The 23,248-nt window shown below is 45.4% G+C and overlaps 1 protein-coding gene across 2 annotated transcripts in view; it reads right to left on the bottom strand.

Moving 5' to 3' along the window:
* Window positions 1-23,248, bottom strand: part of PCSK6 (proprotein convertase subtilisin/kexin type 6) — a 157,804-nt gene that overhangs the window by 109,614 nt on the left and 24,942 nt on the right. For both annotated transcript variants that reach the window (XM_021940917.2, XM_031668291.1), the window contains exons 3-6: window positions 16,854-16,964; window positions 16,186-16,329; window positions 14,852-14,928; window positions 12,788-12,876 (exon numbers count right to left, since the gene is read on the bottom strand). In XM_021940917.2, the coding sequence (XP_021796609.1) occupies window positions 12,788-12,876; window positions 14,852-14,928; window positions 16,186-16,329; window positions 16,854-16,964 (421 nt within the window). The remainder of the gene's footprint in view (window positions 1-12,787; window positions 12,877-14,851; window positions 14,929-16,185; window positions 16,330-16,853; window positions 16,965-23,248) is intronic.

Below are 23,248 nucleotides of genomic sequence, written 5' to 3'. Positions count from 1 at the left end.
GTTTTATATCAGCCAAGGTACAATTAAAGGCAAAAATGAGACAGAGAGGATTTTATAGTGATGAAGATTCATTATACCTTGTAATGTACCTTGTAACATAGGTATAAAATGTGTACAGCAAAAATGGAAAGAAACTGACACATCCATAATCATCATGGAAACCAGCATCCCTTCTCAGAAATAGATCAGGTAGACAAAAAGTAAGAAAGACTCCAGAACTTTTGAATGAACTTGAAAGAACACACAGGTGACAGAGGCTGATGCCTAAAGGTATCAGGCAGGCAGGATAAATAGCTAAAGCGGCCAGGTCTGTGAAGGCCACCTGGGGATGGGTGGACTGCCCTTTGAGTTAGGAGCAATTGCAGCCAACTGTTGCCATTAAGGAATGAGGGCTCAGCATAGCCAGAGCTGCTAAGCTTTCACAGAAAGCCCCAAATCCATATTTTTACATAAAATACTGTGATTTGTAAATGTTTGCTCAAGTTTTCAAAAATATACTTGTGTGAGTCAAACAAAACATGTCTGCAGGCCAAAGGCAGCTTATGGGCTACCAGTTGCAATCCCTAATCTGATACAGATTTTTTTACTCAATGAGCATAGAATAAAAATACTCTTCAAACACTGTTATGGTTCGGCTGTGTCCCCACCCAAATCTCAACTAAAATTAAATCTCCCAGAATTCCCACAGGTTGTGGGAGGGACTCAGGGGGAGGTAACTGAATCATGGGGGCCAGTCTGTCCTGTGCTATTTTCGTGATAGTGAATAAGTCTCACGAGATTCTGATGCGTTTTTCAGGGGTTTCTGCTTTTGCTTCCTCCTTATTTTTCTCTTGCCACCACCATATAAGAAGTGTCTTTCGCCTCCCACCATGATTCTGAGGCCTCCCCAGCCATGTGGAACTGTGAGTCCAATTAAATGTCTTTTTCTTCCCAGTCTCGGGAATGTCTTTATCAGCAGCATGAAAATGGACTAATACAGTAAATTGGTACCCATAGAGTGGGGCGTTGCTGAAAAGATACCCAAAAATGTGGAAGCAACTTTGGAACTGGGTAACAGGCAGAGGCTGAAACAGTTTGGAGGGCTCAGAAGAAGACAGGAAAATGTGGGAAAGTTTGGAACCTCCTAGAGATTTGTTGAATGGCTTTGACAAAAATGCTGATAGTGATATGAACAATAAGGTCCATGGTCAGGTGGTCTCAGATGGAGATGACGAACTCGTTGGGAACTAGAGCAAAGGTGACCCTTGTTATGTTTTAGCAAAGAGACTGGCAGCATTTTGCCCCTGCCCCAGAGATCTGTGGAACTTTGAACTTGAGAAAGATGACTTAGAGTATCTGGCAGAAGAAATTTCTAAGTAGCAAAGCATTTAAAAGGTGACTTGGGTGCTGTTAAAAGTATTCTGTTTTAAAAGCGAAGCAGAGCATAAAAGTTCAGAAAATTTGCAGCCTGACGACACAGTAGAAAAGAAAAACCCATTTTCTGAGGAGAAACTCAAGCCAGCTGCAGAAATCTGCATAAGTAACAAGAAACCTAACATTAATCTTCAAGACCATGGGAAAATGTCTCCAGGCCATGTCAGAGACCTTCACAGCAGCCCCTCCCATCAGAGGCCCAGAGGCCCAGGAGGAAAAAGTAGTTTCATGGGCCAGGCCCAGGGTCCCTGTACTGTATGCAGCCTAAGGACTTGGTGCACTGTGTCCCAGCCACGCCAGCCGTGGCTGAAAGGAGCCAATGTACAACTCGGGCTGTGGCTTCAGAAGGTGGGAGCCCCAAGCTTTGGCAAATTCCATATGTGCGTTGAGCCTGCAGGTGCACAGAAGTCAAGAATTGAGGTTTGAGAATCTCTACCTAGATTTCAGAAGCTGTAGGGAAACACCTGGATGCCCAGGCAAAAGTTTGCTGCAGGGGTGAGGCCCTCATGAAGAACTTCTGCTAGGGCAGTGCAGAAGGGAACTGTGGGGTCAGAACCCCCACAAAGAGTCCCTACTGAGGTACTGCCTAGTGGAGCTGTGAGAAGAGGGCCACCATCCTCCAGACCCCAGAATGGTAGATCCACTAGCAGCTTGTACCATGTGCCTGGAAAAGCTACTATATATCTCGTGCTATTCTCGTGATAGTGAGTAAGTCTTATGAGATCTGATGGGTTTATCAGGGGTTTCTGCTTTTGCTTCTTCCTCATTTTTCTCTTGCCACCACCATGTTAAGAAGTGGCTTTCACCTCCCACCATGATTCTGAGGTCTCACCGGCCACGTGGAACTATAAGTCCAATTAAACCTCTTTTTGTCCCCAGTCTTGGGTATGTCTTTATCAGCAGTGTGAAAACAGACTAATGCAAACATCCACTGGCATATTTACAAAAACTGAACATGTATCAGGACACAAAGATATTCTCCATAAATCCAAAAGGCAGAAATTATACAGAACATTCTCTGATTCCAGTGTAATAAAGTTAAAAATTAACAACAAAAGGAGCATCAGAAATCTATGCAACTGAAAAATTTTATAAATCTCTTCTAAATAACTCCTGGGTTAAAGAGAAAAATCTAAGCTGAAACGTACAATTATTTGGAAATATATAGCAATAAAAGCACTATATAATTAAACTAGTAATAGGTGATGAAAGGAGAACGTATGAATTTTTATTTATTAGAACACATAAAATCCTGAAAATAAAGAACTAAATACACATTCCATTCAAGGAGTTAGAACACAACAATAAATTTAAAAGCTGAAGGAATTAATAAATAAGAAAAAGCAGTCATTTATGAGGTAGTAAACAAAGGAACTCAATTTTTTAAAAAAACCTAGTTCTCTGAAAAAGCCTTTTTTTATTTTTACTTATACTATTTTTTTTTTTTTTTTTTTTGAGACGGAGTCTCGCGCTGTTGCCCAGGCTGGAGTGCAGTGGCGCCATCTCGGCTCACTGCAAGCTCCGCCTCCTGGGTTCACGCCATTCTCCTGCCTCAGCCTCCTGAGTAGCTGGGACTACAGGCGCCCACCACCGCGCCCGGCTAATTTTTTGTATTTTTAGTAGAGACGGGGTTTCACTGTGGTCTCGATCTCCTGACCCTGTGATCCGCCCGCCTCGGCCTCCCAAAGTGCTGGGATTACAGGCGTGAGCCACCGCGCCCGGCCTATACTATTTTTTATAATTTTAACTTTTACTTTAGATTCAGGGGGTATATGTGAAAATTTATTACATGGGTATATTGTATGACACTGAGGTGAAAAAACCTATTTTATTAAAAATAGAAATTTTTCATCAATCAAGGGAAAAAAGATGTCACAAATAAGATTAGAAACAATTATAACTATAAAAATGGAGGATATATTTTTAAATTATGAGAATATGATATTAAATTTACATTATATATTTGAAAATCTTGAAAAAAATTGATGATTTTCTAGGAAGATTTAATTACAAAAATTTCCTCAAGAAGAAACAGAAAACTTGAATAGGTTTAGTGCTTTTGAAAGTCACCACATCCAATCAGACTAGTTAATCAGCTCTACCAACACTTCAGAAATCAGGCACTATCCACAATACATTAACTGTTTCAGAGCACAGTAAAAGAAAGTTTCCTAACTCATTCTAGGAGACTGGCATAATTCTGATAAACAAGCTAGAGAGAAACATCACAAAACAAACTGTAATTCTATCCATTTTATAAATAAAGATGTAAAACCACACAGAAGATATCAACAGTTGAATGCAGATGTATTAAAAAAAAAATTACTCATGATCAAATGGAACTTATTTCAAGAATGAAAGAAAAAATTTCCAATTTAGGATTTTTTTTTTTTTTTTTTTTTTTGAGACAGTCTTACTCTGTCACCCAGGCTAGACTGCAGTGGCACCATCTCGGCTCACTGCAGCCTTCATCTCCCAGGTTCAAGCGATTCTCCTGCCTCAGCCTCCTGAGTAGCTGGGATTACAGGGGCCTGCCACCATGTCTGGCTAATTTTTGTATTTTTAGTAGAAATGGGGTTTCAACATTTTGGCCAGGCTGGTCTTGAGCTCCCGCTATCAGGCGATCCACCCACTTTGGCTTCCCAAAGTGCTGGGATTACAGGCGTGAGCCACCGTGCCTAGCCCAGTTTAGGAAATCTATTAATGTAACCTATTACACTACACAGATTAAACAATAAAGTTGAAAAACAATATAATAATCTCAATAGATACTTTTAAGAATTCAACATTCATTCCTGATCAAATCTCTTAGAAATCTAGGAATATAATAAAATTTTCTCAACTTGATAAAGGGTAACTACAGGGAAGACACTGACAAATGGCATAAAACTAGAAGTATTCCTGTATAAGTCAGAAATCAAGCAGAACCTACAACCAACACTATTCAATATTCATCAGGAACTCCTACATATTCAAAGAAGGCAAGCAAAGAAATAAGAGTTATTAATATTAAAGAGAGAAAACCACCATTATATTTACAGATAGCTATTACATACATCTCTCCAGAAAAGCCAAGAGAATCCAAGGGAAAACAACAGCACCCATAGAGATCAATAAGGTGGCCAGAAACAAAACCCAACATACAAAAATCAATAGCTTTCCTATATCCATTTCAATAATGACCAATTAGAAATATAATTTTTTAAAAAAACCTAGATCTATATCTAATAAGAAATTTATAAAATCGATATGGAGGAAGTGATAAAACTTTAAAAAAAATGTAAAAGAAGACCTGAAGAAATAAAAACATACCATGCTCCTGGGTGGAAGACTCAATATTGTAAAGATGTCATTCTACCCCAATTAATCTATAATTTCCAAGCAATCCCAATCAAAATCCCAACAGGGTTTGTTTTTTTTTTTTTTTTGTTTTTGTTTTTTTTTATGGAACTTGACAAGCAGATTCTCAAGTTCATCTGAAAGAGAAAATGTGCAAGAATAGCCAAGTAATTTTTGAAAAGGAACCATAAGAGAAAATTTGCCCTATCAGTTTCCAAAAAACAAAAACAAAACCCCAAAACTCTCCTAAACTGTAATAATTCAAAGTGTGGTATTGTTAGGGCTTATGAAGGAACTGACTAATGAAACGTAAGGGGAGACCCAGTGTCCATATGGGGATCTAGGGTGTGATGAGCGCCACATGTGGCAATTACCAAATATTGATTTGGGGGATCTCTCCTTCACGCTGCTCACAGAAATAAATTCCATATGGATCAAAAAGCTAAACCAAAAGGCCGGGTGTAGTGGCTCACACCTGTAATCCCAGCACTTTGGGCAGCTGAGGCGGGTGGATCACCTGAGGTCAGGAGTCCAAGATCAGCCTGGCCAACATAGTGAAACACCATCTTTACATAAAAAATACAGAAAAATTAGCCAGGCATGGTGGCGGGCACCTGTAATCCCAGGTACTTGGGAGGCTGAGGCAGGAGAATCGCTTGAACCCAGGAGGCGGAGGTTGCAGTGAGCAGAGATTGGGCTGCTGCACTCCAGCCTGGGTGACAGAGTGAGCCTCTGTCTCAAAAAAAAAAAAAAGAAAAAAGAAAAAATAAGTTAAACAGAAAAGAGAAAACCACAAAAGTTTTAACAGAAACTACTGTCCTAAAACTGTAAGTTTTTAGAGGAAATACAGAATAGGTTTACTATCTTGGGCAAGATCCCAAACTCAAGAATCATGAAGGAAGACGAACAAATTTGACATCATAAGAACTTTACTTTGTTTTTTTTGAGACAGGGTCTCACTCTGTCACCCAGGCTGGAGTGCAATGACGCAACCATGGCTCACTGCAGTCTCGACCTCCTAGGCTTATGCAGTCCTCTCACCTCAGCCTCCCAAGTAGCTGGGACTACAGGCCCCCGCCACCTTGCCTGGCTAAATTTTCCAAAGTTTTTGTAGAGACAGGGTATCACACCATGTTGACCAGGTTGGTCTCAAATTTCTGGGCTCAAGAGGTCTTCCTGCCTTGATCCCTAAAGTGCTGGGATTACAAGTGTGAACCACTATGCCCAGCCCATAAAAACTTTAAACAGATTTTTATTAAAAAATTATATATGAAAGGGGGGCACAAATCATCACTGTACTGCTTGACAACTTAATATAAAATTAAAGTATCTCTAAAATGAAAGACATCAAGGACCAGTGAACACACAGGGGTACACCACTCCCCTCTCTAGAAACAATGAAGATGGCATGTGCCTCTGTGGATTCCTGAGAGTGTAAAATTTCTCCCCAAGGTACGTGCTAATACACCTGAAGGCAACATGACTAGGGAAACTGGGGGCTGAAGGAGTTTATTCCTTTCTTTTTTTTTTTTTTTGAGACAAAGTCTCGCTCTGTTGCCCAGGCTGGAGAGCAATGACACGACCTTGGCTCACCAAAACCTCCACCTTACAGGTTCGAGCAATTCTCCTGCCTCAGCCTCCCAAGTATCTGGGATTATAGGTCCCCACCACCACACCCAGCTAATTTTTGTATTTTTAGTGGAGACGGGTTCACCATGTTGGCAGGCTGGTCTGGAACTCCTGACCTCAGGTGATCTGCCCACCTCCACCTCTCAAAGTGATGGGATTACAGGCATGAGCCACCATGCCTGGCTATTTCTTAATATAATTTGGACAGTTCCTCTGTTTCTTTCATTTGATTTAATTATTTTTATGTGACAACATTTATAAGGAATACACAGTTTTACAAAGAAAACTGGCTAAACTATGTCTACAGGTTTTTTGACACCTTTCTATTCAAAAGGTGTGACCAAATTTCTCTCCCCTTGGGTGTATGCTAAACTTAGTGATCCATTTCTAATACACAGAGAATGGCTGAAGAGATGGTGCGTGACTTCTGAGATGAGGTCATAAAGGGCACTGCTGATCTGGTTTTGTTTTTTCTCCTGAACCACTCGTTATGAAGGAAGCTAGTTACCACATTATGGGGACACTCAAGCAACCCTCTGGAAAGGTACACACGGTGAGGAATCAGGGACTCCAGCCAACAGACCTGTAAGTAACTCATCTTGGAAGTGAATCCTCCAGACTCAGTCAAGTCTTCAGACTACAATCACAGCCAACAGCTTGACTAGCACTTCACGAGTGACCCTGAACCAGAAACATTCAGCAAAGCCACTATCTGTGCTGGAAAACAAGTGTTTGTTGTTTTAAGCAGCTACATTTTTAGAATGACTGCCACGCAGCAATAGATAACTAATACACAATCTAATTGATAAAGAACTATAAACCACAAGTTTTAAGTTCAACAATGACAGAGTTGCATATATCATACTAACTCTTCTTATTAAAGATGATAATTATAAACTCTGAACAAAATAGTTACTTAGAAAAAATCAACTTTTTAAGAGCACTGAAGAATGACCAGAAAAAGGCAGAGGGTAGGCAGGGGATTCAATTCTTGACAAACCATACTGGGTATGATCCAAGTTGACATGACTTTTCCTCTTGAGAGAAATGTCCATTTCTTTTGGTGCAGAGAGGCTAGAACTCAAATACTAAAGCACAGTAAGGTGTTATCTTATTCTCCAGAGGAGTCAAGGGATAGAGTTTGGGACTGTCAGAGCAGCTGGAAATCGAGAGGAGAAATCTCAGAAAGGAGAGAACTACAGAAGAGAACATATAAACTCCTCACAATCACTTGGCTGAACCCTGAACTATACATGGGCAACCCTCTAAGAAGTCCAGTAGGAAAACAATAGCCGAGAGACTGGATGAGCTGAGCAGATATTTCAGCTGCTGCCCACTACAGGCAGTCCATTTGGAGTTTGAGACTTGCTAAGTTAGAGGTCTGGGTTTAAACATTTCAGGCTTTCCACTGAAATACCAAGAGGGTCATGGTCTAGGAGAACAGACTATATCCTGGGGCTAACAGATTTTCCCTAAGGCTATGAGCAAATCAGAAAGATAACCATTAAAAAAAAGAATAATCAGGTCTCCACAAGATCACATTTAACCAACTGCTAGAATGAAACTTAATGGTATTGAAAGACAACAGAATTCAGAGTCTCTACGATGTAACAGTATCTACCATACAATAAAAAATTACTAGACATATGCAAAGAAAGAGAAATATATGACCCACTGTAAAGAGAAAAATCAGTCATTATTAACATACTCCTAAAATGACCTAGATATTGGAATTAAGTGCAAAAGACTTTAAAGTATTTCTTACAAACATGTTAAAGAGTCTAAAATAAAAGATAGATATAATGAGTGAAGAGATGGAGACCCAGGAGAGATTTGGAAACAGTAAAAAAAAAAGAGTCAAATGGAAATCATAAGACAGAAAAGTAAATATCTGAATTTTTTTTTTTGAGATGGAGTCTTGCTCTGTCACCCAGGCTAGAATGCAGTGGTATGATCTCAGCTCAATGCAACCTCCACCTCCCAGGTTTAAACCAATTCTCCTGCCTCAGCCTTCCGAGTAGCTGGGATTACAGATGCCTGCCACCATACCTGACTGACTGATTTTTGTATTTTTAGTAGAGATGGGGTTTCACCATGTTGACCAGGCTGGTCTCAAACTCCTGACCTCAGGTGATCCACCCACCTCAGCCACCCAAAATGCTGAGATTACAGGTGTGAGCCACCATGCCCAGCCCTGAAAATTTTTTTTAAAGACTAGACTGAACACAACAAAAGGAAGGATTAGTTAACTTGAAGTTCAATAAAAATCATCCCATTTGAAGCAGAGAAAAAAGGGTTAAAAAAAAAGAACAGTACCTCAGTAAACGGTGAGGCGTATTAAGCAATCTAACAACTATAACTGTGCCCACAGAGAATAGAAAGAAAATGGAACTAAAAAACATTTGAAGAAATATTGACATTTTTTCCCCCAAATTTTCTTTAAAAAGAATAACCCACTAAGAAGCACAGAAAACCCAAGCTGGAATTAATATGAAAAAAACTACACAAAAGAATGTTAGAGCCACAGGCAAAGCACAGATATCTAAAAAAATAACACTATGAAAGCAGCTATAGGGATGGGCCACGGTGGCCCATGCCTGTAATCCCAGCACTTTGGGAGGCTGACGTGGGAGGATCACTTGAGGCCAGGAGTTTGAGACTAGCCTGGGCAACATAGCAGTATCTCATCCTACAAGGAAAAAAGTTGGTTTTTTTTGTTTTGTTTTGTTTTGATTAGCTGGGAAAGGTTGTGTTCACCTGTAGTCCCAGATACTTGGGAAGCTCATTTGGAAGGATCACTTGAGGCCAGGAGTTTAAGGCCGCAGTGAGCTATGATTGTGCCACTGCAATCCAACCTGGGTGACAGAGCAAGACCCCATCTCTCAAAAAAAAAAAAAAAAGGGAACAACAATAAGGATGACAATTAACAATTGACTTATCATCCAAAACAATGGATAACAGAAGACAACAGAATAACATCTTCAGAGTGTTGAAAGACAAAAAAAAAAAAAAAAGTTAGAAGGTTATGTTCAGCATAATTTCTTTTAAGAAAAATGAAGAGAAGCCACTTTCAGATAAAATTTGGGAGAATCTTTCACCAGCATACCTGAACCTCAACAAATATCAAAAGAGATGAGAGATAACCTCAATAAATACCAAAGAGCCTGGAGACAGGCTGAAGATAAATGGAAAGATGGAAATCTGAAGCTAGAAAAAGTAAGGAAGACCAGTGGAATGGTACACATGTAGGTAAGTGTATTTCTTTTCATAAGCAGTTTGCAGTCAACCACGTGTTTGAAACAAGAATAACAGAAATGCACTGTGGGTTTATAATATGGGAAGTAAAATATATAAAAACAACAGCACAAACAATGACAGTGAGGGTGGATGGAAACAATCTTAAATTCATACATTATATAGAAAGTATACTATTAATTCCAGATAGACTGGGATAAGTTAGGATGTGTGTAACAGGGATATTTTTTAGTTAATGCATTGAATATGGTTGAGCACATGCTGCATGTGTAATACTGGGTATGCCATTGACAGAGAAGAAAGAGATGATGGCCACAGTTCTGGGCCTCTAGGAGCTCAGCATGTCTTTGGAAGGAACCAACAAGGAAGATGGCACAGGACCACGTACTGAAGTTTAAAGGGGCAGATGGGAGCCCAGGAGCGGCAGAGCAGGCATTCTGTGAGGGCAGAGCATGAGGGTATGGCTTGAGCCTGACATGAGAGGACTTGACTACCCGTGAGAGTGCTGAGGAGACAATTAGGTCTGCGGCATGGGGCTGGGGTCAGCCTGCCACATAAAGATTGAGGACATGAGGTGGAGCTCACACCTCTCTGCGAGGTAGGTGTGGGGTTGAGGCTGGCCTTGACCCAAGGATCTGGTGATAGCCACTGGCTCCAAAGCTGCTGCAAACAGCTTTAGCCCCTCCACACAGGCAGCCACCCCGCTTCCTCCTGGTTCTCCCTCCGAGCCCACCTCCGGGTGGGGTGCCCTAACACAGCCTCCCTCTCTGAGTGTGCTGGTACACAACAGGTAATTTCTCTGGGATGTCCCTGGAGCTGACCATAGAGCTCTTCCTTTTCCTATCTTTATTTTTAATTGTCACTCAAGAGACTATAATGCATATCCTAACTTATCCCAGTCTATACTACTTTCTGTATAATGTATAAATCTAAGAGTGTTTCCATTCACCATCACTGTTACCATTTCTGCTGTTGTGTATATATATGTATATATATATATAACTTCCTACATTATAAACCCACAGTGCATTGCTATTACTCTTGTTTTAAACACATGCCAAATTCTATCCCTACATTCTCCAAATCTGGAGGGAGCACCTTCACTTGTAGGACTTGGGAAACGTAGGGAAAGAGTTTGGCAATGAGTGTAGAACTATCTAATGGTAACGCTGTATTTACTGTGCACCTTATCTAGGAGGATCTTTATGCATGTTACTTCCACTGACTCCTCCCCACAATCCACGATATAAGTGTTACCCACCTGTGTGATCCCAGGGAGTGCTCTAAACCAGTGCTTCTCAAATGCTCACTTGGAGACAAATCCCCTGCGATCCTGTTATAATGCAGAGCCTGACTCAGTAGGCCTGGGGTGGGGATTCTGCATTTCTGATGGCTCCCAGAGGATGCCATGCTCAAAGTCTAGGGACTTGGGGGAGCAAGGCTCAAGCAACCCTAAACGTGGGGTCCACCCCTCACTCAAAGCAACACAAATGGTTTTTATTCTCCCACTGAGAGTCTCAGCAAGAGGGAAGGAGGAGTTCAGCTATCCCCTGCGGACTTAGCCCAAGCCGATGGTTTCACACATGGTATCTGACTTCATCCTCATAACAAACCTGGGGAGGCAGCTGCCTCATGGTCATTTCACCCCACAGGTAAAGAAACCTTGGCTCAGAGAGGTTATGTAAGTTGTCCAAGGACACACAGTCAGTGAGTGGTGGGAATGGAACTGGCACCCAGGTTGGCCCGATTCTACAGCTCCTGGAGAGACGTCTCAGGGCTCTGTACCCATCGTCAAAGGCTCCAGGGAGAACTTATATATCTCAGTGTGCAAGAACTATCCACAAAGGAGTGAGGCTAGTTGACAGTCTCCTAATTTGTTCGCAGAACACGCCCTTGGGGGTTAATTCTGTTATGAAATGAAAATCCAAGCCACTTTCAAGATTTCCATGGGAAAAGACAGGCAGAGAGTCCTAAATTAAGTAAAAGCTAAGGACCCTCTTTTCGAAACACAAGAAATTCCCCCAAGGACTAGTGATCCAGGGAACCTTGGCCCAACCTCCCTGCCTGGTACTGCTCATAAGTGCAGCCAAAGGGGCTGCAGCCACCCTCACCAAGGCTCAGTGGCAGGAACAGCAGTGCCCCGGAAAGGTGGCTTCCCACTGCAGCCACCTGAGTGAGCAGGAGCACCTTCGAACTGAGAGGCACACAGGTCTCCTGGGTGAAGCCGCAGTCCCTGGAGGCTCTCTAGCACTCCTCTCTGCTGCCCCCACTTGCTCAGTTCCCGGGTCAATGACATGCACCTAGAGGGGCCTTCAGAGCACTTGGTGACTGAGCTGTCACACTGCTGGGCTCCCATGGGGAACAGAGAGACATTCAACACTTTACTCCAAAGCCTCATCCTAGCAAGGGCAGCTTGATTGGCCAGTGTGAGAAGCTAAATGGCAAGGCCAGATGCACGCAGGGTCAGGGGCAGCTGCTGCTCTGTAAAGGGACCAAGAAGAGCTGACTCCCTGGTAAACGAGATGGGGGAGAGCTGGATCCAGGGAGCACTTCACAGAACAGAGCAGGCATGAACTGCCGTAAGGCACAGGTGGATGGAGCCAAGTGGAGAGGCACGGGGAGGCGGGGATGGGAATGGTTCAAGCCCAGGCATAAATCGGGAAGACCAGATGTGTCTAAGGGACACTATGACAAATGTCCTCTAAGGCCAGGGCAGGGGCAGGAGAGGTGGTCCAGCAAGCTTGAGTGGGAGTCGGAACCCAGGGAAGGCTCTGGTCCCAGGTGAAAGCTGTGACTCTGTCTGGGAAGTGACAGGGAGCCACTGAAGGCTATTGGCAGCGGGGAATCAACGCAGCCTTCTAGGAGTCAGCGGCCAGGCCAGCAGGACCAGAGGACAGAGAGTACCTTTCTGATGGGAACTGCAATGGCTTTTCAGGCAAAACAGTAAGCAGTTCCTCTGTTTTGAGGCCCCAGTCCCTGTGGGCCAGTTGCCTGGGCCATGATACAGATGGCACTGCTGCTTCTGGCCCAGGCGTCTGCTGACATGGCCAAGGCCAAAGGACAGGAGGCTGCTGAGATCAGCGGACAGGGAGCTCTCCAGCTGCCCCTGCCCCAGGCCCCTTAGCTCGCAGGCTGCCGCGCCCGGCCTTACCTCCTATTTTGGCATTGTACGCTATGCCCACGATGCAGTAAGAGTTGTTTGCTGAAGCAGCAACTTCTCCCGCACAACGAGTACCGTGTCTGAAACAAAGGAAAAAACCAAGTGAGGACGCAGCCCAGAAAGTTTCAGCGAATTCAGTGTATGGCTCAGTTCAATGCAACAAGAGAGTCAGTTGTCTGAAGCCCAGAGATGTCATTAAAGCCCATTTCCTGCATCCCCTCTCATCACCAACCCCACTCTGGGAGAAGGCACCAAGTCAGCCTGGGTACAGCCCTTCCTGGCATCCTGAATGTAGCAAGTGCTCACTCAAGGTAACCTGTTCCAGGATGCCTCCCCTGACCCCCATGTTGGAGGAAGGTGCCTGCCCCAGTGCCCGTGGCCCTATACCTTCCTTCTCCCAGCATGTGTAGTTGGCACGTGGCCACTGCTGTGTAGGGTGGGTGCTGCGCCACCTCGGCCCCATGTCTCCTGTGGTTGGCAGCATGGACACCTGCTGCCCGGCAGGATGAAAGAACGGACTGGTGCTGATGTCACCTGCCTCATCCCCTATGCGCCTATAACACCATGCTCACCCTGAGGCAGCCCTTCCTGTGCTTCTAAGGCCATTTAAGCTGGAGCTGAGGAAGAATGCTCTAAATTAAACACTCAGCAGCTGGGGGACTATGAAGAAATGACCAGAAAAACAAATTGCTTTCCTCAGTAATGACCCCATTCTCTGATGTGCCACATCGGGTCAATTCCTCCAGCGGGGGCCAAAATAGGAGCAACTTGAAATAGCACATCTTTGAGAAGAGTCCACAGAGGATGGGAATCATTGATTCAAATTTAAAGCTGCCTTTAAAAATCGCCCCAGGCAGCAGCCCTTTGGAAGCGAGTCATCTGTCCTTCCCTGGAAGCTACATGGCTTCAAGGCCAGGGCTATTTCCGGGGTCACAGAGCTCGATGGATGGCTCAGGATGGGATTGAATCCTACCCTTCAAGGGTCACTGCATGGTATGTGGATCATTCCTCCTTTGCCCCAGGCATCCTCACTGGCAACAGGAAGGGCACCTTGGGACGTGCACGAGACTGGGCCGCTGCAGGCTCCCGGGAGCTCTGCAGCTTGCTGTGTGGAACTCCAGTGGCTGAGGCTTCCTGCACAGCACTGCCTGTGCATCCGTTTGTGAATCTCAGAATCAAAGCAACCGCAAACTAAAAGACTATAATCAGGGACGCCCCTCAGCAAGCATCTTGTCAACAGTGGGGAGGAAGAAGGCTTTTATTATTTTCCTCTAAATATTTTTGGAGGAACGATAAGAGCTCAGGGTATGGGACATGCTGATGGAGAAAGGAAAGAGACAGCAAATGAACTCCCAGGACCAAGCCCAGGGCAGCCATTTACACTGCAAAGTCACCTGGGCTCTGTCACCCCACTGCCTCCACTTGCAAAGTGACAGTGACACAAAAACACCTGCCATTTCTGGAGAATCTGCTGGGTGCGTTCTTCACGCATCATCTCACTGACCCCTCCTGTGACCCTGTGAGGTAGGGGACGTCATTGGCCTGGACAAGTCTCTAAGACACCAAGACATGAATTTTCAACCAGCTCACCCAGCATGCACGCAGCCAGTAAGTGGGAGAGCTGGGATCTGAACCTGGGTCTATCCAGCATCACTCATGCCCCTTCCACCTCATTCCTAAGGTCACAGTCACAAAAGCTCAGGCATGTGACCTATGTGCTCAAATAGACCAAACTGCTGTCTTCACACACCAGGTCATGGAGACTGTTAGACTTAAGGGCTTCTCTTTTACAATATTCCAAGAAAGTTGCAAACATTTCTAGCTGCCCGCCAGTGGTGACACCCCAGAGGAACAGGCTACCTCCACAGACGCTGGCCACATCTGAAGGGCTGTGCCTGGCATGGGCTGTGACTCCTGGATAAGCCTGCCTAGCGCCCAGGCAGGGAAGATATGCCGGCAGTCACCGCCTCTCCAGCTCCCTCACATACACATTCAATAGCGATGCTGCAGGGAGGGGAAAAGAAGCCGGGGAGAGGAGGCAAGGTGGTGACGTACTTATTTTCATTGCTGGCATCGTATCGTGGAGATGGGTCATAATCATTGCCGTTGACATCATAGCTGGCGTAGGAATCCTAAGAAATGGAATCTTGGTGAGTGAGGAGAAATGGCGCGGCATATGACAGCTCTGTTTAAATGGATTTTATGTTCTATTGGCAAATAGAGAAACTACATGTGGGATTCCTCTCTTACTACAGCTATAATGTCCTACATGTTTTTATTGTGGTAAAATATACGTGACAGGAAATATACCACCTTAACCATTCTCGAGTGTACGGTTCGGTGGCATTAAGTGCATTCACAGTGTTGTGCGACCATTACTGCCACCCATCTCCGGAACTCTCTTCAACCTGCAAAACCCCATATCCACTAAAAACTAACTCCCCATTCCTCTCTCCCAGGCCCTGGCAAACCCCATGCTACCTTTTTGTCTAAGATTTTGGCTACTCTGAGTCACTCATGTCAGTGGAATCATGCAGTATTTGTCCTTTTGTGACTGGCTTATTTCACTTTGCATAATGTCCAAGGTTTATCCATGTTGCCACGTGTGTCAGAATTTCCTTAATTTTATATTTTCAATAGGTATGCTTTTGTTTGTATGACTGTAATAATAGTATTCACATAATTTTACATCCTCCTTTTAAAATATATGATGAAAGCTTTCCAGTGTTGTTGACATGGTCTGCAAAATTCATTTCTAAGGGCTGCATAATGATCTGTCAGATGGATACAATATGGTTTACTTAATCACTGGTAGGCGCCCAGGTCCCTTAGAGGATTTCAAGCATTTATCATATTTACTATACGCCAAGCTTGCTTCCTTACATTTAACTAATTTGGTCCTTACAATAACTCCATGAGAGACCAGTTCTCTTATGAACCCATTTCACAGATGGTGACACTGAGGCACACAGAAGTTAAGTAACTTGTTCAAGATCTCAGAGCTAATCATTTGCAGACCCAGGATAGGAACCGAGGTACTCTGGGCCTAGAGACCATGTTTTCACGCTGTCATCCTGTCACTGTTCGTGTTGCTACTATCTGTATGCTGATGATCCCCCTCCATGCATTTCTTAGTTCTTGAGGCTCCATTCCTAAAAGTATAAGTGACTCTGCAAGCATGTGGATGAATCCCTCTGCAAAACCCTCGCCCCTGACAGTAGCAAGTAGTAGAATATTCATTTTCTTAATTCTCTCCAGCATAGTTTTCTTTACTGCCTAACTTAACGGGAGTTGGGGGAGAATGGGACCTTACTGTTTTTAAACTTGCATTTACTTAATGACTAGCATAGTTGAGTATATTTGCATGTCAGTTCCAAGGATTGACTTACATAATTTGGGGCCAGGTCAGGGTGATTCCTCTCTATGCCATCATCGAGGATGGTGACCACCACATTTTTTCCTGTGTAGCCCCTCTTCCACGCTGCCTGGACATTCATTTCTGACCGGCAGCGACTGTTCTTGTCGCCACAATGCTGTAAGCACAGAAGACACAAAGTCCCCCCACCATGGACATTCCAGATGCAGAACTGACACTCAGTGCACACCCCACAGGAAGACGCTTAGGCTTGCAAGTAAATAAGGAGGGAACACCTATCCCTGCTTATACAGCAGAGATGCTCTTTCCCAGTCAGGTCGAGACTCATGCAGAGCGCTCCCTTGCTTTTTCTGCACCTGCAATCTATCACTTTCCCAGGGCATCGCCTCCCAACAGGAGCTCTGTCCAGGGGCTGGGGTTTGCCATTTAGTCATACAGCCTGCATCAAATCGCCTCCCCTCTCAAAGAGCCCCCACCCCAGGGTGTGTGCATAGTTTCAGAAAAAATCCACACAAAAGCTGGTGCTGCACAGCCTTGACGTAGGGGTTTTACACCCTCAAGATGAAGTGTGTCTGTCTGGAGATGTTGTTTGAATTTAGCTTCATTGGGGGGAAATTAACCCATTTCAGAGACCTGGTGGCGCAAGTGTCCTGGGGCAGAGAGAGGTCCTGTCCTACTTACCAGGTACCACATGTTGGACCAAATGGGGTCGTTGAAGTAAAGGGCCTGTGGGTCACTTCGCACCTGTCTCTTCACCCTTCGTTTCACTTCCTGTTGCTGAAGCCATTTCACCTACCAGAAGAAATGCAATTACTGTTTATATTAGAAATGATTTCTTGATTTCATGTAGCCTCTTTGCAGGCGCTACAGGCTTCCTTGTGCATGAATATCTGTGTCATAGTAGATATTTTAGATGGTAAGTTCCTGGGGACATTTTCACTTCAAAGTGACTGCATTTGAAAGATGAGAACTTGTTTGTATATACAGAGGAAGAAATAACACCACTCGGATAGATTTTGAAGTCGCTGTACTAAAAGACAGAAAGAAAGTGTTCACGCCTGTAATCCCAGCACTTTGGGAAGCTGAGGCAGGAAGATCGCCTGAGAGACTAGCCTGGGCAACATGGTGAAACCCTAACTCTACAAAAAAAAAAAAAATCTGGGCATGGTGGCACATGCCTGTAGTCCCAGCTACTCAGGAGGCTGAGGTGAAAGGATTGCTTGAGCCTGGGAAGTCAAGGCTGCAGTGAGCCATGATTGTGCCACTGCACTCCAGTCTGGGCAACACAGCAAGACTCTGCCAAAAAAAAAAAAAAAAAGAGAGAGAGACAGAAAGAGAAGAAGGAAGGAAGGGAGGGAGGGAAGGAAGGAAGCCAGTCTTGTGAAGTTGCCAGTAAATTGTCTGGTGATCCCTGTCCTGAAGAAAAAGGAAATACATACATGAGAAAGCAATGAATGAAGAAAGTGTTTGGTTAATCGGCATTGGAATTTGCTTTACAGCAAGGACATAAGTAAATATGATAAGCCATATATTGGAATATTTGGCAGCCACCAGCAACATGCTACCAAAACATGCACAAAGAAAAATCTAGAAAGGAATACAGCAAAATAGTAGTAGCATCATTTCCTGGGTGGTGACATTATTGCTAATTTAAAATTTTACAATTACTTTCAGGATGTCATAAATTGTCTTTCAATCAGCATGATTTGTTTTCATGATCAAGGAAAAAAGTTCACAAGGCTGTATCACTGATATTTAAGACCAAGGATCAAGGCACCAGGCCACCTGCAATAAAGCCCAGCTCCGTGCTCACCAGCTGTGTGACTTAGAGCTGGCAGTGGACATCCATAGCCTCAGGGTGGTGTCCACCCACACAGTGGGGACAGTCATGGGTCGCCACAGGGTTAATATACAAACACACAGAACGCCCTCAGACCAGTGCCTGGAGCACACCTGCTCTTATCATCCTGTGTACACAATCTTTTCAAGCTAGAAAAGCTTTTTCATTTTAAAAGGATCTTGGGGTAAAGACTTCATGGGCCCTGAGTGGGAATGTTTTCTTTGGTCTTACCATGGCAGCTCCACCTGATTGAATAATGCTCAAAGCTGGGGTTCAGCCTGGCTCTGGGGCCTGAGATGGGCGGGATAAGGATGGGCAGCAGGGCTGTGCTCTTGAGGAGTCTGCACTACATTCAGGGGTCCCACCAATCAGAGTATGATGTGAGTTCCAAACAGGGCAGGCTGCCTGGAGGAGGCAGCTAGAGGAAGGCAAGGATACAAGAGGAGGGGGAGGGGCCCCAAGGTGACCCACGGCTGGTGACCAGGGTCGTGCTGGAAGCTGGAACAGAGCTACCTAAGGCTGAGCGGGCAGGGAGTAAAGGTATTCAAGGGCAAAGGGATAAGATTTCCCTTCCTCCTCCCTGAGCCTCGGCCTCTCCACATCATCCTGAGCAAGGACAGCTGAGCACCTGCATACATAGCTCACATTTAGGACTGGGGATGATCTCCAGGGCATCCTTGGTGTACAGGACAAAATGCCGGAAGAGAGGCATCCCAGCCTGTCCCACCCCAATGTAATTCGTCTATAAAACATCAGCAGACCAGACGCCTTAGAAACACTGCAAAGGGCTCAAAATCAATTTCACGTCAGACACTTAAAAAATCCTCAGCACCAAGTCCTAGATAATTTATAATGGCTGCTGATAGATACCTCCACAGAAAATAAAACTATAAAATGAGATATTTTGTTCCTAACACCTGCTGATGGCATTTTGCAATGTCCCCATATATTACCGCCTGAACTAGAAAGCTTTTACCTGGTCTAAGATGCCGCAAACAATATTTCATAATGTGTTAAGCACCCTATTATAAAATACAGTGGTATGTAGATCCCGCGCAGCCCAAAGCTCCCAGGGATGTTCCGCCCCTCCTGCCAGGCTGAGCCCTGCTTGTGCTAAGGAGCCCTGAACTCACTTTCTGTTCTAACAACATCCAGTCCCTTCCAACCGTTGTGCCCACCAGACCACACTTCCAGTCAGAGGAGGCGGCGCACTCTGCCCTTCCAAGCCCAAGTGGACGACGCCCCACTAATCAGCTGGGAGATATGGGAAAGCGTAGAGCCAGAAGTCATAAGAGCGTTCCTCGGCAGGAAGGAAGAGCCTGAGCAACCCCGCCCCTGGCCCTTGCTGGGCTCTGGGAAAAACCCCACATCACTGGCATACAGTCCTGAGGGGGGCTGTGATAGCCTGGGGCCCGCAGCACAGTTTGGGGCTCTCTCTCTCTGGCGTGGTCACAGGGGCAGCCCTCTCTCTGCTAACAGACCTTCTCATTGTAAGTTTCCAACTGCAAGTGAGGTGCCGTCAGGCCAACAGAACTGAACGCTGTACAACAGATGATTGACCAGGCACGGGGGCTTCTCTGCGGAGATGAGGTGCAGGTAGACAGTGCAGTCGCAGAGGCTGATTCGCCCAGCAGCCACTCTGTCCCTTCCTCTGGGTTCCAGTCACTCCCTTCCTTCTCACTCAGCTCCAGGACAGCACAAGGGGATCCCAGAGCCCACTTCCTACCCATCACAAAGAGAGTCATTTTCCAGGTTCACCTTCCCCAATGTCTCTGGACAGCAGGCATCCTGGGGTCACTTATTCTGTGGGTCACTCAACAAAAATGCACTGAGTCTTCCTGTTTGTCTGGCTCTAGGTTCTGGGAAGATCAGCATGAATATACCTGGTTCCCAGCCAGGACCAAAGTGCCTCTCCCTCCCCCTCCCCAGCTGGGATGCAAAGCTCTGCCTTCAATGCCCCCTTGGGGTGAAACTGGGAGCCACCTGGACACTCTGTGGAGGTCAGAGGTGTGTCACCAGCCCCAAAACAAGTGACTAAAACTCCAGCTCTCCCATCGAATGAAAGCAACCCTCACAGCTTGCAGTGAGCAGAGATTGCACCATTGCACTCCAGCCTGGGCGACAGAGTGAGACTGTCTTTAAAAAAAAAAAAAAACAAGAAAAAAAAGAGAAGAAAAAGGAAATGTGATTAGGTCTTAATGACTGCTGGATGACATCTGTTGACTTTTTTGTGGAAGATCAACTATAGGTGATTTGGGGCAAAGGCAAGTTTTGCCAAATGCCACTTCTAGCCCAAACACAAACCATCTTTCTCTGCAAATCTGTAGAAAGTGTCAGGATTTCTTCAAAGTCATATTTTGAAGATAGAACTTCACTCTGATCTTTTTCCTTTTCCCTATTTTCCAAATGTACGTCTCCTGCTAAACATGCAGCATACTTATAGATGAGTTATGCTCTGGGGCAGGGAGTTCTAATCATGAAGAAGGCTTCAGCATCTTCTCAAGACAAGTGCACAGCGACACTTTCTTTTGTAGTGTATGTTTCCTCCAGCTTTCTTCTTGAGAAGTCAAGTTAAAATGAGGCATCCGTTGACTGTCCCTCTGTTGATAAGACAAGGTAAAATCTAAGGATGTTCCTAAAGGGTAACACAACAAGCAGAGACCCAGGAGGGGGCCCTGCTCACGTTCCAGTAAACGGCCTGCCATGTCGCAGGCTGTCCGTGCCACTGAGTTGTGATCCTTGTCCAAGCATCCTTTCAGCGAGAAGCCATGGGCAGCCTTCGCCATGTCTTCTTCCCTGTGGGCCACAGGTGGGCCAGAAGTTTGCTGACACTTCAGTCCTGGGTGTGACAAGCGACAGGGACGGGTGTTTTCAAACTTTCACTCATGAGCCAGTGTCACCAAAGAGAGCATGAAATCCCTCCCACTTGCACTTCCACCCAAAGACACCACGTCCTTCTGCCCTAACTTCAAGCCCTTGCCTATTTGTGGGGGGCCCTGCTGTGGCTCAGGAAGGCCCCTAGAAGTTCTTGGGAGCTGGAGAGTCCTAAAAGGAGAGGGGCTTCATAGTCTTTGCTCTGAGATGGAGTGAAGGCCACAGAGACCCTTCCCTAGGGTCCAGGGGTCCCACACAGCATCAAGAGAGTCAAGCTGCTGAGGTTCCTTGAAGTACACACCGGCAGGGCTGGGGACACCAGGTTCACACAGGTTCTGCATAGTTGTAGCCAAAGCAAGGGAGACAGCTCAGCCCGCTCTTTCTTTTCTCTTTTCTCCCTGGTTTCATCAAAGTGAAGGCTACTTTATTCTGTAACTGTGAAAGAACAGGAGGACTGCAAGCCAGCCCTAACTGTATACCAGGGCACATCAAGGGAGGGAGTCAGAGGCCAGACCTTGCACCCAGGAGCCACCAAGCTCTAAAGGCTCCTCCAGGAGAGAACAATCAGAGCACTGTAGAAAATAAACCTGTTATTCTCTCTGTGTGGGAGGCGGGCACTCTGCCTGGGCCTCTGCCTCCAAACTGTAAAGCAGGGCCTGGGACCAGTCCTCATTGAGAGCTTGTGCACTCAATAGTCTATGGCGCTTAGATCTCGATTCCCATCAACCTTGACTGCTCTGAGCACCTTGCTGGGCCAATATCCAACTAGCTAAAGAGCTAAATGAGAAGGCTGAGAGGTGAATTTAAAGAAAGAAAAATCCCACTCCCTGACAAGTGCCTGTCACTGCATAACGTGCAATGTGGCCCTTCTCTCACTGACAGGCAATGATTAATGCACCACGCGGGAGTCTGCTTGCCCTGGATCCCACAGTCCCTCAAGGAGTGGAAGGATAGGCTCAAGTCCCAGAAACCCTAGAACTGTTTACAAAATGGTGCCAGCATGAGCATGATTTCTTTTTTCTTCCGGAGAGCGAGAGGCCCCACAACTTTCATCAGCTTTTCAAAGCGGCCTGTGATCCCCCCAAATGGCTAAAAACCACTGAACCAAGCTAGACAGAGGCAGAAAGCAGATCAAAGTTTTCCCTGAGTGAGGGACCGGGACCGGTACTACGGCTGTCATCTTCCAGCAGGGCAAGGGGACCATCGCCATAAGTGAGAGATGACTAAATGGTTTCATGAGAGCCCATCACAGTGAGGTGCCCAGGCCCACCTGTGGCGCTGCACTGGCTCACCTTGGGGTGGGGCTGGGGGAAACACCAGGCTGCCATGGCAACCACACAGCAGGGACCCAGTGAGTAAGCCTGGGCAGTAGAGGAGGGGGAGGAGGAACCGAAAAATAAAAGACATTCTAACTCAGCCTAGAAAGCCACCCCCACCACCACCTCCCATGTCATCCAGGCAGCTGCGAGCCCAGCTCCCTCCCCACTTCCTCACCTGCAGCCATAACTGTAACAGTGTAGAGACCATTTCTTGAATTCTTTCCATCAAAGTTGAACTACAGGTGCCAGAAGACCCCTGCTTAACGGTCACGAGAGAGGGAAGTCTTCGCTCTGCCGATGGTGGAAATGGGACGGTGCGTGTGAAAGCTCTTTGGCAAAGTGAAGCTATTCGTTTGTAAGTTAGTTCTGATTTTGCTGAAAGGGGACAGAAGGTGCCCCTCCCCCTACTGCCCGCCACCCACCTCCGCTCACTGACAACAGAAGAGGCAGCCGGAGCCCGGCTTCACCTATTGTTAGGGGCTGACCTGTGAACCCCTAAATTCTTATGTTGAAATCTTAACCCCAGATAGCTCACAATGTGACTGTAATGGGAGATAAGGGCCTTAAAGAGGTAATTACGTTAATATGAGGTCATGATGGGGGAGGGGCTAATCCAATCTGACCAGCGTCCCATGAGAAGAGGAGATTAGGACAGAGCCACTCGCAGAGAGGGACAACCATCTGAGGATGCAGCAAGAATTCAGCCATCTGCAAGAGACCTCAGAAGACACCAACCCTGCCAACACCGTAATCTCAGTCTTCCCACCTTCCTAATTGCGAGACAATACATTTCTGTGGTTGAAGCCCCCGCATCCTATGGGACTTTGTTACAACTGCCCCAGCTGACTAACAACCTATGAAGTCCGACGCTGCTCAACATATCTGATACCCAGTCACTGTCAGTACCTCTGTTATTTTAGCTCCAGCAATACAGGATACAGCTTTGTCGATTCAAACTATATTTAGGATTTTTCTATAATTTTGCTAAGGTGGGTCAGAATTTACTTCTAAAGTATTTACATAGAAAGAAGTTGCTTATGTTA

This window comes from Papio anubis, chromosome 7 (assembly GCF_008728515.1).
Source record: "Papio anubis isolate 15944 chromosome 7, Panubis1.0, whole genome shotgun sequence".
NCBI lineage: Eukaryota > Metazoa > Chordata > Mammalia > Primates > Cercopithecidae > Papio > Papio anubis.
The sequence above is the reverse complement of the archived record's forward strand: the minus strand, read 5'-3'. Positions and strand labels throughout refer to the sequence as shown.